General features: G+C 51.2%; 8 protein-coding genes across 8 annotated transcripts; 4 read left to right on the top strand and 4 right to left on the bottom strand.

Moving 5' to 3' along the window:
- Window positions 1-25: 25 nt before the first annotated feature.
- On the bottom strand, window positions 26-2251 carry VTN77DRAFT_1266 (uncharacterized protein; the record flags this gene model as incomplete). The annotated part of the gene is made up of 4 exons (XM_069416978.1): window positions 26-865; window positions 927-1021; window positions 1074-1947; window positions 2051-2251. 4 exons carry the CDS (start codon window positions 2249-2251, stop codon window positions 26-28), a joined length of 2010 nt encoding a protein of 669 aa, XP_069280220.1.
- A 520-nt stretch (window positions 2252-2771) lies between these two features.
- On the top strand, window positions 2772-3539 carry VTN77DRAFT_1267 (40S ribosomal protein eS26; the record flags this gene model as incomplete). The annotated part of the gene is made up of 4 exons (XM_069416979.1): window positions 2772-2794; window positions 2959-3086; window positions 3214-3316; window positions 3434-3539. The coding sequence occupies 4 exons, from the start codon at window positions 2772-2774 to the stop codon at window positions 3537-3539; spliced, it is 360 nt and encodes a 119-aa protein (XP_069280221.1).
- A 566-nt stretch (window positions 3540-4105) lies between these two features.
- On the bottom strand, window positions 4106-6915 carry VTN77DRAFT_1268 (uncharacterized protein; the record flags this gene model as incomplete). Its single annotated transcript, XM_069416980.1, has 2 exons — window positions 4106-6675; window positions 6726-6915. 2 exons carry the CDS (start codon window positions 6913-6915, stop codon window positions 4106-4108), a joined length of 2760 nt encoding a protein of 919 aa, XP_069280222.1.
- A 103-nt stretch (window positions 6916-7018) lies between these two features.
- On the bottom strand, window positions 7019-7436 carry VTN77DRAFT_1269 (uncharacterized protein; the record flags this gene model as incomplete). The annotated part of the gene is made up of 2 exons (XM_069416981.1): window positions 7019-7342; window positions 7434-7436. The coding sequence occupies 2 exons, from the start codon at window positions 7434-7436 to the stop codon at window positions 7019-7021; spliced, it is 327 nt and encodes a 108-aa protein (XP_069280223.1).
- Window positions 7437-7931: 495 nt separating this feature from the next.
- VTN77DRAFT_1270 (uncharacterized protein) lies at window positions 7932-8459 on the top strand (the record flags this gene model as incomplete). The annotated part of the gene is made up of 1 exon (XM_069416983.1): window positions 7932-8459. One exon carries the CDS (start codon window positions 7932-7934, stop codon window positions 8457-8459), a length of 528 nt encoding a protein of 175 aa, XP_069280224.1.
- Window positions 8460-8523: 64 nt separating this feature from the next.
- On the bottom strand, window positions 8524-10409 carry VTN77DRAFT_1271 (uncharacterized protein; the record flags this gene model as incomplete). The annotated part of the gene is made up of 4 exons (XM_069416984.1): window positions 8524-9353; window positions 9432-9445; window positions 9538-10114; window positions 10223-10409. 4 exons carry the CDS (start codon window positions 10407-10409, stop codon window positions 8524-8526), a joined length of 1608 nt encoding a protein of 535 aa, XP_069280225.1.
- A 706-nt stretch (window positions 10410-11115) lies between these two features.
- VTN77DRAFT_1272 (uncharacterized protein) lies at window positions 11116-12732 on the top strand (the record flags this gene model as incomplete). Its single annotated transcript, XM_069416985.1, has 2 exons — window positions 11116-11616; window positions 11680-12732. 2 exons carry the CDS (start codon window positions 11116-11118, stop codon window positions 12730-12732), a joined length of 1554 nt encoding a protein of 517 aa, XP_069280226.1.
- A 448-nt stretch (window positions 12733-13180) lies between these two features.
- VTN77DRAFT_1273 (uncharacterized protein) lies at window positions 13181-15184 on the top strand (the record flags this gene model as incomplete). Its single annotated transcript, XM_069416986.1, has 6 exons — window positions 13181-13226; window positions 13289-13455; window positions 13521-13857; window positions 13916-14288; window positions 14340-15001; window positions 15081-15184. 6 exons carry the CDS (start codon window positions 13181-13183, stop codon window positions 15182-15184), a joined length of 1689 nt encoding a protein of 562 aa, XP_069280227.1.
- Window positions 15185-17034: the final 1850 nt, after the last annotated feature.

Here is a 17034-nt window from a genome sequence, read left to right on the forward strand (position 1 = left end):
TTGGAGAACCACGAATCAGCGGAGATCACCTGCCGCTGGCACGGCCGAGGATAAAGACTCCAACAATAACTGCCGCCAGGGTCACGATGGCACCAGGGAGCAAAAGCTCATTCGGTATGCCTGCAATAAGCTGTTCTTGTTGTGGATGGTGAGTGACGATTGGACTTCTCTCTTTGGGCGCTCTGGGGTATTCTTCGGCCTCCTGGTCGTCAACGGCCGTATGAATCCTCTCCCTCACCTCAGACTCGGGAGGAGTGGATGTTTTGGCCGGGGCAGGCTGCGGCTCAGCCGTGGGCGGGATTGGGGGATGAGCCGGGTCATGAACGAACAGGTCGACCTTGTCATGGTTCCGCCTCCTCGCCTGGCTGACGGCATCTGCCAGATCTTGATCAGTCGTGATAGAGACCGTGTCACCTTCATTGTCCAGATAACTGAGAGCATAGCCGGTGCTGCTGAGCTTGCCGTCCTCAATGGTCGGCTCTCCGCCAACAGCCTCAACTTCCGGTCCAAGTTTAGCCGAGACGCTGGCGACGAGCTCTGCGATGCCCCCAGAAGGAATCACGTTCACTCTGTGAACGCGGCCGCTAGGAGCCTTGAACTTGAAGGGGAATGGATTGTTTTCTTCGTGGAGATGGCTTTCCAGCAACTCGGAGTGGGATTCATCCCCGAGATGGGAGGCAGACTCATTTGGAAGGACGCTGTCCCCTCCGAAACCTTGCTTCGAGGGGTCGGGGCTGAGGGCGGAGTGATGAGGAGTGTGCGGGCGATGGCTGCCAGAGACTATCGAATCGGATTCATGATCCATCGAAAGCCAAAACTTGTTCCACGCAGGGCCCTCATCATCGTGAGAGTTCATGGAATTAATCTGTAGTAGGATGCAACCATCAGCGATTACGACCATCCGTCTTCCAGAGAGCAATACAGACCTGCTCGAGAGTAGCATAGGTGAGTTTGAGCACATCAACCATGCCGACGATTTCACCAGCCTCGTTCATGACAGGCAGGTTGAGATAATGGCCATCTGTTCCATTACATCAGCAAGGGGCCTTCTCCACAAGAAGAGTTGCGCTCACCATGCATCTTGCGAAGAGCAGCCTGGATGCTCATGTCAGTTGGAGCAAAATCAGGGTGAGGAGTCATCACGCGGACGACGCTGCAGGTTGCGGGATCCAGGCCGGGAGCGATGACCCGCAAAACCACATCCTTGCTAGTAAAAATGCCGGTAATCGAGCCCTGATCCTGGACGAGCACAGCAGTGGTGTGGTGCTCCTTCATCAACGCAGCCGCGTCCTTAACCGAGGTGCGAACTGACACCGTAACCGGAGGCAGGCCATCCAAGACAGACTCCAGAGTCGGCCCCGCCATTTTCTGGCGCAGAGCCTCCACATACTGAATGATTTGCTGGGGCTGGTTCCCTCCGAGTTCAGACTGTACACCTTCCAAAGCATCGTATAACTTCCGGGACGAGCTGTATGCCCGTTCCAGCTTCTCCATGGCGTCGTAGAAGCATTTGGTGATATCCAGAACTCCCGAGATATCCTGGTTTTCATCCATGACGGGAAGGTGTCGGAAACCTTTCCTGACCATCAGGTCGAGCGCATCAGTAGCACTAGTGTCCGTCCGAGCACACAGAGGGTTCCTGGTCATGATTTCGGCAACAGTCACTTCGCGAGCCTTGAGACCGGCTCCCACAACTCGAAACGCCAGGTCCTTGGCGGTGAAGATACCGGAAATGCGGTCATCCTCATCAGTTACCAGTACGCAGTCCTCCCTTTTGGCAGCCATCAATTGAGCCGCCTCTGCGACGGTCGTGTTGGGCTTGATCTGGAGAGCCTGGCTGGGTTTCAAAGCCAGCACTGTCCCGGGAGGCGCTTTCCGAGTGTGTCGCGGCCGTTGGACAGAATGTCTCTTCTTGCTGAGATCCGCCTCCATTTTTCTCCTAATGGCCTGGTTGTCGAAAAAGAAAAGATTAGCTGGCGACCAATGACGAGATGGATATAACCATCAGACGAAGAGAGGGCAGCTTCGTCTTATCGAAGATAAATTTTACCTCATCTCGCTTCGATTGATTCTGCCTTTGTCGGCTCGCAGCACTGGCAGCATCAGTTTGCAAATGAGAGGCTTCCGACTTGGGACGCGGGATGTGAGAAGAGGAATGGTTGTAGTCGAAATCCGGCATCTTGCCTCGCCCAATGGTCTTGTTGCTGGGAGTGGGAGTAGAGGCCCGATACGTGCCACCAGAGGACGACATCAGTTACAAAGGAAGAGAGATCGAATGGGGATGGAAATGAAACGGACCTGGCGGGCGTCACAAAGCACGAGCCAGGGGCTTCAGCGAGGGATGTTGGGCGACTGGGTTTGAAGGAGTGGTAGCGGTAGGCGGGAGGCGGGATAAACAGTCCCTGGGAAGCCGGAACCCTGGGTGGGACGGAACGGGGTATGTTAGTCATTGTTAGGAATCAGCCGCCGTAGAGAACCGTAGTTGGACGACGCTATGCCGGACCAGGCTGAGTTTCCGCAGCACCTGACAGCAGCATGTGAGAGTTGATGCCTTTCTGCCTCAGGCAGGAATGCTCCCTGCGGAACCGTCCCGTGACTGGCGGCTGGCCTCGCTTAAGGTCTAGGGCTTGCGCCCACACACCGACCAGACCACATCACGAGTCCCGGCGAGCCTTCGACCGACGACCACCCAACACCGACATCGACAGCCTTGGGAGGACGCGACAACCTCTTTCCAGAGACTTCCCGGTCGCAGAAGAAAAACCGTCAAAATGGTCAAGAAGAGGGCGAACAAGTAAGACAACCTTTTCCTGTGAATTGCTGCTCTCCGCAATCCCCGGGATCGTTTCCTCCGCGGAGCGATTAGTCGATATACGTTTGCTACATTCCAAAGATGATCGTGCGCACCAGCAAAGAAATAAAGCAAAATCCACGCTGACCGTGATGTGTTTTCTACAGCGGACGTAACAAGAAGGGCCGCGGCCATGTCAAGCCGATCCGTTGCTCCAACTGCGCGCGATGCACGCCCAAGGACAAGGCCATCAAGAGATTCACCATCCGCAACATGGTCGAGTCCGCTGCCATCCGTATGTCTTACCGCTACATTCCGAAAGATTGATTCAGGGGGATCAGGCGTCTCTCAGTTGTGATGGGAGCGTTAGGAACAAACGGGAATAAACGGACTGGGGCTAATGCGAGATTGTTCTTTTCCAGGTGATATCTCTGATGCCTCCGTCTTCACCGACTACGCCGTCCCCAAGATGTACCTGAAGCTGCAGTACTGCGTCTCCTGCGCTATCCACGGCAAGATTGTCCGGTACGAATTGGCTCCTATACTCCTTGAGAAATTACCAGTGACCGGCGAAGGAGTCGGGGATTCCTGCTGTTCGGAGACAGTGAAACGCTGACGGATTTTTTTCTTTTCTTTTCATAGTGTCCGCTCCCGGGAGGGTCGCCGTAACCGTGCTCCGCCGCCCCGTATCAGGTACAACAAGGATGGCAAGAAGCTGAACCCCCAGCAGGCCGCCAAGACGGCTTAAAGGAGAGAGGGTGTCTACCATAAACTAAACCCCTTTCTTTCGTTTTAATCTGTGCTTGGGTTGCTGTGAGGATTCTTTTTTCTTCAATGATGGGTTCTTTTTCTGGGAGATGTCGGGTTATCAGATGAAGAGCAAAATCGGGAATGGGGGAAAATAAAAAAGATAAAGAGGAAACTTCCACATAGCATGCTGCCTGGAAAGGAAGGGCATGTATGTGAGTGTTCCCTGATCTGATCTGAAACTATGTTTTTTTCCGTTCACCAACATCTCTCCATTTTCGTGGCGACAAAACCAATGGTGGCTGAACACGGCTAGGCCAGGATTTGCAATGAAACAAAAAATAGAGATGAGAAAAAAATTCCTCGTAATGAATCGCGAGGTCTTCCATTTTCGGGTGCGGGTGTTCAATTTTTCTTACTAGCTAGGGTGTGGAAAAAGAGAGCATACTGCATGAGAAAAAGGATGTATGTACCAGAAATTTAAACTATCTACCTACCTATGCCAGACCAGGCCAGGCCTCCGTTACATTACGGAAATAGATAACCTGCGAAGTCAAGAGGTCGTCGTCACGGATAGAGAAACCCTTTCTCAAAGTAGTTTCCGAACAGATCTACAACGCCACTTCTGCCCTTGAGGACGGCATTCCGAACCACTTTCACCTCGCCTTTCCAATGCCCTTCTACGTACAAGGGTATCGAGGGAGAAGAAGGAGGGACAAAGTCTCCTCTTGGTGGCTGAAGTGAGGACCTGACTTGTTCCGAGGACGATGATAGGGATGATGAGGATGGTGATGCTGCTTGAGTGGCGGCAATCCTCCGTTCCAGATCCATTCGCACCAGCTCCTCGAACTCTGCTTTCTTCGTGCGTCGAAACGCTGCCAACGTCGCCACCAGGTCAACTTCAGGCGCCTCCGGGACAGCTGGTTGATCCGCGTTACCGCTCACATGATTCGTCGACCAAGGCGACGGCGAAGATTGAGCAAGCCCGGGGCTCGCTGCTCTCGGCGACAAATGGATGGAACTGGGTCGGGATCGACGCGCGTGCAGGGGAAGATGAGGACTCGGTTGTCTCAGGTTGGGGGACAGGGGGGCCTCCAGCTCTGATAGTCCCGAGTGCGTAGATTCATTATCTTCGGGCATCAGAAGCACCTTCTCATTAAGGAATGCCATGGGGAAATTTTTGTCCATATCATCGTCGGGTACGCCGCATTCCTCATTCCCAAAGAAACTAAAGTCATCCATGGCTGCCGACCATAGCCGCTCGGAATCGTAGTCCCCGGTTGCAGACTTCGATGCCACATGTTCGTAATATTGTGATTTCCAGGAACTGAGCTTTGTCGGCTCGCTCTTCTTGACCACAGGCGTGATTTCGAGGACAAGCCGTTCAAGAGCGAAGAGAGACTTCGCATGCTGCTGTTCGGCCCTCATTCGATCTCGACCAGGGGGGAGAGAGTAGTCTGCTCTGGCTTGCAGACTGGCCAACAGCACTTCATCTGAGCAGGCAGTTATGAAGCGGATCAGGGATGAGATAATTGGGGAATCAGCTGGGACATGCGACGGGACATCCGTAAGAACTAACGTTTCCACATGAGGAATATGAGAAGGGTGAAGATACGGGTATGCCGCATCTCTATGTCGAAGTGGGAGGACTTTGTTTTTAGGTCTCTTCGCCAACAAGTCTTGTATCTTCTTGGCCCGGGGGGTTGATACGGAGGCTGGAAGACTGTTCTCTTCCACGTTCTCAGATAGCTTAGAGTCATCAACAAAGGACGGAGCAGATGTCTCTGCTCGGCCTGGCTGTGATTGCAATAGCCCTGTTCTCCTAGCATTTGACATGGCAGCCTCATCATCTGGGAAGTGGTTGCTGTCTGCCACCTCAGGTGCGAAAGCTGGGCCTCGTCCCACCGGCAGTGGCTCATCCTCATAGATACACCTGATGTCTCTTGCGGCAGGTGGAGGAGCAGAGGCGGCATTAGATCGTGACACTGAAGTATCTGCAAGTTCAAATCTGGGCTCACTCTCTGACGGCAACTCAAATATCTCGTTCGCAGGATCGAGCTCCGAATACGGCTGAGTGTTTTCAAGCTGCAATCGCTCCATGTCTCCCGGGAGTTCAGGAAGGAGGTCGTTCAACGGTATATTATTCTCCTTGGTTGGCGCATCTTTAGTAACCACTGCGTGATGGACCCTGAGATAGGTAAGATTGTCCTTGGCGGAGGTGCCTAGAATGGGTACCAACTTCTCTGCCCCCGGGAATATCCCCGCGCCATTTGCCTGGCCATCGGGTGACAAGGCATGCTGGCCTTTTCTCAAGGATTTGGCTGTATCAACCGTCCCCGCATCGAGCAAGTGCAGCCTTTTGGAAGCCAACAGACTGGCGACACCTTCGACGGTCAGTTTGTTGTCGGAAATATACAGGTGAGTTATTCCAACATGAGGCAAGTTCTCCAACAGCGAACGGCCTGTCAGAGGATGAGTGAGTAATTCTAGGAATTTCTCATCCAGATCCGGTCGTCGCAGAATGTCCGCAGTATAGCCGCGCCCCTGGCTCAGTAACGTTCCTGGCGGCACAAAACAAGCCTGCAGCAAAGATCTGACGGCCATATCTGTAAGTAAGTTATTGCGCAGATCCAAGAAGCGTACCCGTGTCCCGATTGCGTTGGCCAGAAATTCGGCATCTGCGTCCTTGAGACCAATCCCTCGAAGCTTCAGAACCTGAAGCTCACGCAGCTCGGATAACATGGACAAGACCATACGATCTCTTGCAGAGGACGTGTATGACAGATCGAGATAGATCAATAGTGGGAACCGTGAGAGCGCATGAGCGATTCCAATAGACGTGGTATTCGGCTCTCTTTCTGCCAGAAGCAAGCGGAGATTGTACGGCTGGTATTCTTGGATCGTCCCCTGATTCAAGAGACTCTTGAGAGCCATGGTAGCGTTGTGGTCAAAGAACGGCAGCCCCGAGACTATCAACGACTGTAGACATGGCAGGTAGTCCAGAATGTCCCTCAGCCATTCCGGTCGAGGACCACCATAGATCTCCGACAGGGCCGGAGGAAGATGGAGAGTATGAGTGAGCATGCGGACTTCCAGTCGGGCTCGTTTCAGCGTTCGCCTGAACCGCGTGAGAGCGACTCATTTATGGTCAGCCTCTAGAGAGTCGAGACATGTTGGATTGTCTCACCATATACCGCATCATTGTCCGTTCCAAAATGGGATGCTGGGTTACCCCAGAGGAACGGGACAAAGATTTCATGCCATCGTCGACTCACCAGCGATGCTGCGCAGAGATCGGCAGAAGGGATATAACGAGCAATGATGGCCCAGGCATCTCGAACTGTGGCAAGTTCATATGATGGGGGAATCTCTTCCATGATGAACGATCATTTGAAGCACCCTCCAAGCAGACATCGCTAGCAATCAGTCTCTATATAGTGTGACTTGCGCTGATTTCCAGCCATCCTCAATGGATGAAGACTAGAGCAGGGTCCTGAGGAAAGCTTGTAACAATCTTTTATAAACAATTGCAGGCGTCCGTGTGGCTGAATGATCTTGTGATTCATGGCTCGAGATTGGCCAATCGCGCTCTTTCACCCCACTGTTCGCGATTTCCCGCAACTTGCGGAAACTGCGGAATACTTCCGGAGCGATAGTTGGCAACCGCACAGGCCACGTGATGGTCTTGGCGTATGGGGGCCGAACTGCCCATTTTGATTTAGTCGGGAGATCACTGATCATGGCCGATGATATCCCCCTCAGACCACTTGTGGCAGTCATTGCAAAGTGTTCGGGAACAGATAACTGCCAGCGTCCAGAAAATCAGCATCGGGCACTTGAAGGGACTATTGGATAGAAAGATATTCTTCAACTAGCGATAAATGCGTTCACTGACCATACTTGGAGCGTAACCATAGAGGACCGAAGATTGTATGGAATGCACAGTACAACAGTAATGTCTCAGTGTTGAGTCTCACATCAATCACCCATGCCTGCTTGGTTTAATTAGCCTGGAACTGGGAAATCTGTGGTTCTAAAGGCGCAATTCTTTGCAAGGGATGACAGAAATGGACAGATCACACCACTACCTAAAGGCTAGGGCTACTTTAGGTACTGCCTGTAAACAACGTTACCAGCCACCCGAGTAACGTATTCGGCTGGATATAATCTCCGCATCCGCGACCTCTCAGACCTCCTATCATTTTCTCCGTACCTAATTGACATGTGCTCTCCATATTCGTAGCCATCATATTATCTCTCCGAGTTTGGCCAAATTGATCAATTTATATATATAGATCTTTTCTCTCTTCCGTTCGATTCCGTAGGTACAGTACGATCCAATATTACGCCAATTTGAACGTACCCACCCTTTTCGACTCCCATGCAATCCAGCATGGAAGACTCACAAAAGAACATCCGGATCATGCGCTACCTCGGCGAATTCCTCGACCTAGACGTGAGCTCATTTGACAGCGTGGCGGAGTTCATGGCCCTCATTCAAGCCATACGAGAAGGTCTGACGACGATTGACGACGGATTTGCCGTTCCGGACTTCCACATCAACCTCCTCCTCCTCTCCAAATTGGAAGCCCACCCCGAATGGAACGAATGGGCCAGAACGATGATGCAAGACAGAAGGCTCAATGCGTCGAATCCGGCGGACAGGATGAAGTTTCATGAACTTGCAAGTCTGGCAATTCAGCGCGAGAAATCCATGCGGCAGCGGGCCCAAGTCCAACAACAGACTGGTGGGAAAGAAGCGGCACGGTCCCAGATGCGTCCACAAGCTCTCACGCAGGAGGAGATCAACTCCTTCGTGGTTCGTCAGATGCGCAAGGACGGCCAGCAGCAGGGCCGGTCGCACCAACACAGCAAGAAGGAGGAGAGGATTTCTGCTTCCCATAGGAGGTCGATGTTATGAACCAGGAGACTTTATGTATGTACTGTATAATACCTCATCTGAAGCCAGCTGATGCCAGCTTGCTTCAAAGGAGCCCGCTGGGTCCATTTCCTCCCAGCCCAGGGAACCCCAGCTGCCGCATCATGTACTCTTCGAAGATTTCATCCTCGTGGGTGGGTTTCGCGGACGATCCTTTCTCCTCTTCGAGCTCCATCTTGCGCAGTCGAGCCTGGATGACTACGCATGTCTCTGCCCATGCACAGAGTTCGCCCGCCAGGCCTTCATAGAGACTGTACGGTCTGTCCGGCATGCGGAAGTCATAGGAGGAAGTCTTGAAATTCAATGCTGTGCTGTAGGGAGGGCTTTCTCGTGCCAGGAGCATGAATGCCAGGGCTCGGGAGAGGAAGTAGTCGCTGGATAACAGATCCTCCTGTTCTGTGGGAGTGCTTTCATCACGCTCCGATACTCTGTCCAGATAAGCTTGTTTGGCCTTCTTCATGTCCTCGACATCGTATTCGAAGCAGTCATGCAACATGAGCAGAGGCCACGCGTTCCCGGTGAGCCCGTGACAGAGGCTTCCTCCTTTCGCCAGCAGCCCTTCCTGCCAGACTTTCTCCGTTCCTAGACGGATGGCCTCGTCCCATTCGGGCTGCCAGTAGGCCGATGTGAGACGCGCGTCTCTCCTGGCCGTGGCAAGTAGCACCAGCAGCCCTGGGGACCCATGGCAGATCTGGACGAGGGGAGAAGATCGTGAGCTCGGTCGTTGGGGGATGGAGGTGGGCATGTGTCCGTCATTGGCGATGCAAATCCGGCAGAGGCTGGTGATGGTCCCTGCTATCAGGGGCAGGTAGTTCCGGGAGCCGCCATCCTCGAGTTCCTCCAGCTCGCACGCCAGGAGGACGGTGAGAATGCCAGCTACAGTCAATCAAAAGAAGTTAGTGAATGAAATGTGGAGTGAAAGAGAGGCTGAGGCCCAGATCTTCTACTACTTACCAATTCCATGAACACTGTATTCCGTTTCCAGTCAATACGATTCCAAGGAGAGATCCATATCGACAATTATGACTATTAGGAGACGGGTGGAACAGGAATAACTTACGCCCCCAATCCGTAATAATCCTCCATCCATAACCACATCAGCGGAAATGCGTCTTTTGCACCATACTGCTTTACGAAATCCTGTGCCCCCTTTTTGCCCGCCTCGACAATGGCATCAACGAGCTTCGGAACGGCCTCGAAGATGGGTCTCAGCGCTGCCCGTGTATCTGCATCAAAGACATGGTTTCGGATATTCAGGATAGCCCACAGCAGTCCCGCACGGCCGTAGAGGACTTCGTCTCCGCCCATATCGCGGTCCCTATAATGAATCACGTGGCCATGCTGGAGTGAGCGCTGAACAGCATCGTGGAGTGCGCGAATATCGTCTGGGGAGATAGAACGGCTTCCTCCTGCTGCATCGTCGGCGGCCTTGCCGTGACCTTCACAGGCAACCAGGATTCGCAGGACGACTGGACCCAAGGGCGATCCGATGGGTGACATCCGTCCTGGCGGGAGCCTCAGGTCTGCGGGCGTGGATATTATTCTCTCACGAGCAAGCCCGGCAAAGTCGGGAAGAGGATGCTCGTCCGCGAGAGATGCTTTCTGGCGTTCCAGTCGAAGAAACGAGAGTGCGATGCCTGGAGCAGTTTGATTTTGCCCTCATCTTTAGTATCTGTTGGCTAGAAGTCCTGTTTTCTGAATACAGTTCTTTCATGAGACGAGACGCGAAGCAGACAGTACTGTACCTGGAGTGCCACTGTAGATGCTGCCATAGTTGGAAGGGTCCACTGGAGACGGGCAGCCGGCACGAACCACCTCCGTCCCCTGTTTGACTGCTAACTGCAATTCTTTCAGAGCTTGTTTTAGATTTGCTTTGTTGATCTCAATGGGCTGGAGTGTATTTTTATAATATTGTGGCCGGCTGGCTGGCATTGTGCTGTTGATTTATATATTTATATGGATATTGCCCCGCAATCAGCACTGGTTGACTCGCGTCGAGTCTGGATATAGATGAGTGTACGTGGATAATATGCAGATATAGACAGGAGTCAATCGTATTAATTCTCTAAGAACATTGAACAAGATATGGAAGCTATCTAAGATAATGTCTCGCCCAAGTCCACTGCAGGCAACACTGCCTACGTCGTCATAACCTGGTTAACGCCAACCACTCACCGTCTGATGACATAAGGGCTTACGGAATCGGGGAGATGATGATCCGTGCTGACTCAGCATCCAGCGACCACCGGGACGACATCTTCTCCGCTGCGTTCACTTTGTTCCGGTCTCGAGAATACCCAGAGCGGTCCTTGAAGTGCTTTGCGTCTATCCCAGACGGCTGTTGGACTGGCCAGGGATCCTCGTCGCCTCGAAAGTTGGCCTTAGTGTCTCCAGCACAACGCAACATCCTCCTGGTAAAGTCTCTGCCATCACCATGCCATCCCAGAGCCCCTCCACGGCCGTAGTCGAGCTTCCGTTTTTGCGGCTCTGCCCTCCACAATGGATCCCTATACATGATCCCTATATATGCGCTATTGCTACTACGCACGTTCTGCACATAGGACGGTCTTAGGATGTTGGACTAATACGCCAAGCAGTCCCGTGACCCGCGAGGCGGGTGAGGGCAGGACAGGGCAGGATGCCCGCCACCCTTGAAGACCCTACGGCTCCTGTGATTCCAAGCCCGACGAAGGAGCTGCCGGCGAGCATCACTCCGCGGCAGGTCACCCTCAGGGACCGGGTCACCGTCGCGACGCTCGTGCCCTTTTCGTCCGCAGACGATGTGCCTCGGTCCCTGCTGAGCTACCTCTCAGACCAGCTGAACAAGGAGATCGAGAAAGGAGATACCTATCCCATGATTGACCCCATTCCCGTCGAACAGTTTGGGCCGTATTGGTTCTCCAACTTCGGCGCCATCATGCTTCTGGGGGATATCAAGAGCGCGGAGGACGTGAAGGCCATGGAGAAAAATGGGACAGACTGGTCCAAGACATGCCTGGGCAGTTTTAACATCAGGCCCAACTATCCAGGGCGGAGCAGTCATGTCTGTAATGGCACCTTCCTCGTCACCGACGCTTCCCGAAACAAAGGCGTGGGGAGGCTGATGGGAGAAGGGTATCTCGAATGGGCGCCCAAGCTGGTCAGTGCTGTTTTTGTCTCTTCCTTCCTGGTTTTCAGACATCACTCTTAACACAACTTGCAGGGCTACACTTATTCAGTATTCAATATGGTGTATGAGACTAACGTAGCGTCATGCCGCATCTGGGATGCCCTGGGGTTCAAGCGTATCGGCAAGGTCCCAGGCTGTGGGAATCTGCGCTCTTATCCAGGCCAACTGGTCGATGCCATCATCTACGGTCGAGACTTGGGGCCGGAAGGTGAGGATTCCGTGACCCAGGAGCGTTTTGATAAGATCAGATACTATCTCAAGCATTCCAAGTACCCTCGAGGGGCTGATAGGGCCGAGAAGAGTCGGCTGAGAAGTGCTGCGACGCACTACAAGCTCGTTGGAGGCGAAAATGGAGAACCCGAGAAGCTGATGCTGAAGGATAAAGAGGTCATCTCGGATCCCCAGCAGCAGTATGAGATTGCTCGCCGGGTCCATTGTCAGCAGCATGGCGGGATCAACAAGACCACTGCCACGATTGCGGTCAAGTATCATTGGGTGAGGATCAAGGAGACCGTGAGTCGGGTCATCCGGGACTGCCCCCAATGCAGAGAGACTGCCAAGGCTCCTGCTGTGAACGGCACTAAGGCCGAGGAGCCGTCCAAGACCAAGGAGAATAATAACAATAACAATAACAATGGCCTTGATATAGCAGCCTCGAACGGCGTGGTCACCACGAATGATCACTTGATGACGGATGCTCCGCATCCACACCAAAGTCCGTTTACGCAAACCCATCAGCCAGGGGTGCAGGCACCGGAAGACTGCATGACCGACTACGCCAATATGCCTCTTGACCCGCAGATCATTGATATTAACCCGCATCTCCCGCGATTCCAACATCACCAAACCATGGCAGACCCATATGAACATCAATCTCATGGACTATCCCATGTGCCATTTGACGAGGAGTTACGAGGACATGCACCCAACGATTATCAAGTGATGGTGAACGACGAGTCTGACTCCGACGCGCTACGACGGGAAACACTAGGCCTGGTGAATCCTCAGCTGAGCGAAACTCAGCATGATCAAGAAATGCTATCCAGATATGTCGATCGATCGGACGATGAGTTGGATTTTAATTAAAAAGGAAGGCGTTTGGGGAATGATGCAATCAGGGCTATGCGCTGTATAGTTCTCATGCTCCATTTGCATGTATATATATACATATATTTCATGTCTCAGTAGAACCTTATATTAATCCCTAGTACTCTGTATAAATTGTCATGAATTAGGGTATTGCATAAGAAACCACAGGTGTATACAATGTGTTTGCTGGTAGATGTTGAGGGGTATGGCGGCGTCAATCCTGATTGGCTGGCGCTGTGTGCCTTTGCTTGCCGACAGCCAGCGCGGGAGCTCCAGGGAAATTTTGGTCGAGAACGAGCTGTCGAGACAAGCCCCGCGATTCCTCAAGCCTGAACAACCGACTCTCCAGGGCGGGCGTCTTTGTTGGTTGCTCTTGTTCAAAATCCTCGTCTCTTTGCTACCTTTTTCGACTCCGAAACTCGACTAATTTCTTCTTCCCACAACCATGGCCTTCTCCGGCCAAGCACCCACGATCATCGTGCTGAAGGAGGGTTCGTGCGGCATCCAGCCACTTTGGACCATGCGAGTCTTGCTGATGTTGTGTGATGTATAGGGACGGATGCTTCGCAGGGAAAGGGTCAGCTTATCTCCAACATCAACGCTTGTGTTGCAGTGCAGTCTACGATCAAGGGCACGCTCGGTCCGTATGGCGGGGATCTGCTTCTCGTTGACAGCAACGGCAAGCAAACGATCACAAACGATGGGGCGACTGTAATGAAGGTATTTTCTCTACGGATTGTCGTCAGTCTAGTGAGCTCATCGATGCTGATTATCTTCGAATTCAGCTACTCGACATTGTCCACCCCGCCGCTCGGATCCTCGTCGATATTGCGCGCTCCCAAGATGCAGAAGTTGGTGATGGGACAACCTCTGTGGTTGTCCTTGCCGGAGAGATTCTGAAAGAGGTCCGCGATCATGTCGAACAAGGAGTCAGTGCACAGACAATCATCAAGGGTCTGCGGAGGGCGAGCGCCATGGCTGTCAACAAAATCAAAGAAATCGCGGTCGACATGATGGAGGCGGCGGGCAGCGAAGAAAAGAAGATTGAAACTCTAAGACGGTTGGCTGGTACGGCGATGAATAGCAAGCTGATCAAGAGGAATAAAGATTTCTTCACGAAGAGTAAGTGACACCCACTGCAATCAGTTTGCGAGGAAAGACAAACGCTGACAAATGAAAGTGGTCGTGGATGCCGTATTATCTCTTGATCAGGATGACTTGAACGAAAAACTTATTGGCATCAAGAAAGTCAACGGTGGTGCTCTCCAGGATTCGCTCTTCGTGAACGGTGTTGCCTTCAAGAAGACCTTCTCTTACGCCGGTTTCGAACAGCAACCCAAGTCGTTCAAGAACCCGAAGATCGTTTGCTTGAATGTGGAGCTAGAGCTGAAGGCCGAGAAGGACAATGCGGAGGTTCGAGTCGACCAGGTGTCGGAATACCAGGCCATCGTGGACGCAGAATGGCAGATCATTTACAACAAGCTGGAGGCCATTTACAGAACTGGCGCTAAGGTGGTGCTGAGCAAACTGCCTATTGGAGACTTGGCTACACAGTATGTTTCTTGTGTGGAAGAGACATTTCAGCATGGGCTAACTGTCTAAAGGTACTTTGCGGACCGTGACATTTTCTGTGCTGGTCGGGTCGCCTCAGAAGATATGGAACGTGTTTGTCAAGCGACCGGTGCGTCGACCCAGTCCACCTGCTCCGACATCCAGGAACGTCACTTGGGAACCTGTGGTTACTTCGAGGAGCGCCAGATTGGTGGTGAGCGTTTCAATCTCTTCTCGGACTGCCCTGGCGCGAAGACATGTACCCTCGTCCTTCGTGGCGGAGCAGAACAGTTCATTGCGGAAGTGGAGCGAAGTTTGCACGATGCCATTATGATTGTCAAGCGTGCGATCCGCAATCCGACCATCGTGGCTGGTGGCGGAGCTTGCGAGATGGAATTGTCGAGCTATCTTCACGGGTTTGCGGATCGCAATGTGCCGCATAAGGAGCAAGCCATTGTCAAAGCTTTTGCCAAGGCGTTGGAAGTGATCCCCCGTCAGCTGTGCGACAACGCAGGATTTGACGCTACCGACATCCTCAACCGACTGCGCACTGAGCACCGCAAGGGCAATGTGTGGGCTGGTGTGGACTTTGACCACGAGGGCATCCGTGACAACATGGAAGCGTTCGTTTGGGAACCCAGTCTTGTCAAGGTCAATGCTATCCAAGCTGCGGTCGAGGCTGCCTGCTTGATTCTGAGTGTCGACGAGACGATAAGTATGCTATCCATCTCCTTTTCCTTCTCTCTCTCTTTTTTTTTTCCTTTTGCCTTTACTAACCGAGGTATTCTCAACAGAGAACGAAGAGTCCCAGCAACCACAAGCTCCTCAACGCGGTCTCCCTCCGGGCGCCGCCCAGAAGGCTCTCCGCGGTCGGGGCCGGGGCGCTCCCAGACGGTAGACAGAAGAGAGGAAGGATAGAAACAAAAATGGCAAAGGTCTACGAAAAGTAATCTGCTCTGCTCTTCCCTGCTCGCACTGTAGGGAGTGGTTCGCAATGCAAAATAATTGTGTTATACGACTAGAGCCAGAAATATAAAATGTCGTTTCTGAACAACCAAAAGATATCGTTGCTCGTATTTAAGTAAGTGAAAATGAGAGAGAAGAAAAGAAAAAGAAAATGGGAAAAAAAAAAAGGAAAAAGAAAGAAATTGCTCAGTGGCAATAATCGACAGACGCGAATCATTGCACCGCAGAGGGGTAACCAATTCTCTGGTTGCCCTGCTGCTATATATAAATAACTTCAGATCTACTGTAGAAAAGAGTCATTCATATTATTATTTTCCATTATCTGCCTAGGCTGACTCTTGACACTTATATTGTTCTGTCCACCAAGTTATCTACCTTAACACGACATACTTTTTTTTTACCCTTTTTTCATTCCTAGCAGCTTTTTGCCGCAGCTTCAAGAGGAGAATTAATATTGCACTGAGGATTCAACAGCGTTTGTGGTCTATTATCTATCACTCGATTGAATAACGTCCTGGAAAACAGTTAAACACTGCATAAAGTTTGTGTCTATTGCTTTTTTTTTTTTTTGAAACTTTACAGTACATATAATTCTTATTATTTCTCCACCACTTTTATATTATAAGAGTTAATTAAAATGACACCTTATAATAACTATCATTACAGAGAAATCAAATTCTCTATGCATACAATACTGTAAAATTATCCTTTATATGTGAGAAGAATATAATAGACTTACACTACCTTCTACCTACTCACGGATTATTTATTAATATATCCGAATAAAAATATATGTAAAGGGTATAAAGAGATTTTCTTTTTTTTATTAGTAATTTTAGAATTAGTTAAGCTAAATGTCTTTATCTAATTTTTTTTTTAAAAAATAAGGACATATATTATCTAGGGTTGAAGACAACCTAAATTACCCCTAAGAATTGATATAAAATAATATGCCAGTTTTCGGGAAAACTGGAGGTGTCAGCAGCGACGAATGACCGAGTCTCCTATACTATTCTTATGGCAACCGTTCAGGCATGCCTATAGGCATAGCATTGGAAGATGGCAGCGAAGAGCATAGGATCTACAATTATATGTCGATATGCTTGTTTATCGGAGATGTTGAAGAGAGGTTCGAGCTTAGTCATCTCCGTCATTTATTTTAATTGTAACCTGTGGGAACCGCAGGGCTGGGACTCGGGAGCGTCTCCACGGGCTAAATGTCCGATCACGGGCCGCAGCATGGCCTTTGTTACTATTGTAGGGTACACTGGACTAAACCGAATATTGGGAACGGAGACGCAAGAACCCAAAAGAATCCGATGAGATTTTAGACCGGGGGAAGAAAAAAAACAAAAAAAAATGACAACACAATCTCACTGTGGCTGGCTGTCCACATCTATAGGTGTGATGGCGGTGCATTAGGTAGGTAGTAATATATTTAATAGTGATCTCCGGCTTTACCTAAAGTTACCAGGCTAGGGCTGACATGGACGTGTCTGTCGTCATAGCTGGCAATTGGGTAGGAACGTCTTTGGAGCCGCTGCGCTTCTCCTGCAACGTCGGATCTCGACCTCCATTATTCATCATTTCTTCCTGCTCGAAGAAATCCCAGCCATCGGGGTCGCCATTGGATCCTTGGAGGAAATTTTTCTCTGCATACACTGCCCCTCTCTCCATCATTTGCATCTTGCCTGCTGTTCACATGACAGATCTGTAAAGAGTGATTTTTTTTTCTCCTTGGAAGCCTTTGCCTATTTGGATAATAATACGTGTTTTGTGGCT

This window comes from Rasamsonia byssochlamydoides (genome assembly GCF_041956645.1).
Source record: "Rasamsonia byssochlamydoides strain NRRL 3658 unplaced genomic scaffold VTN77scaffold_12, whole genome shotgun sequence".
Classification (NCBI taxonomy): Eukaryota; Fungi; Ascomycota; class Eurotiomycetes; order Eurotiales; family Trichocomaceae; genus Rasamsonia; species Rasamsonia byssochlamydoides.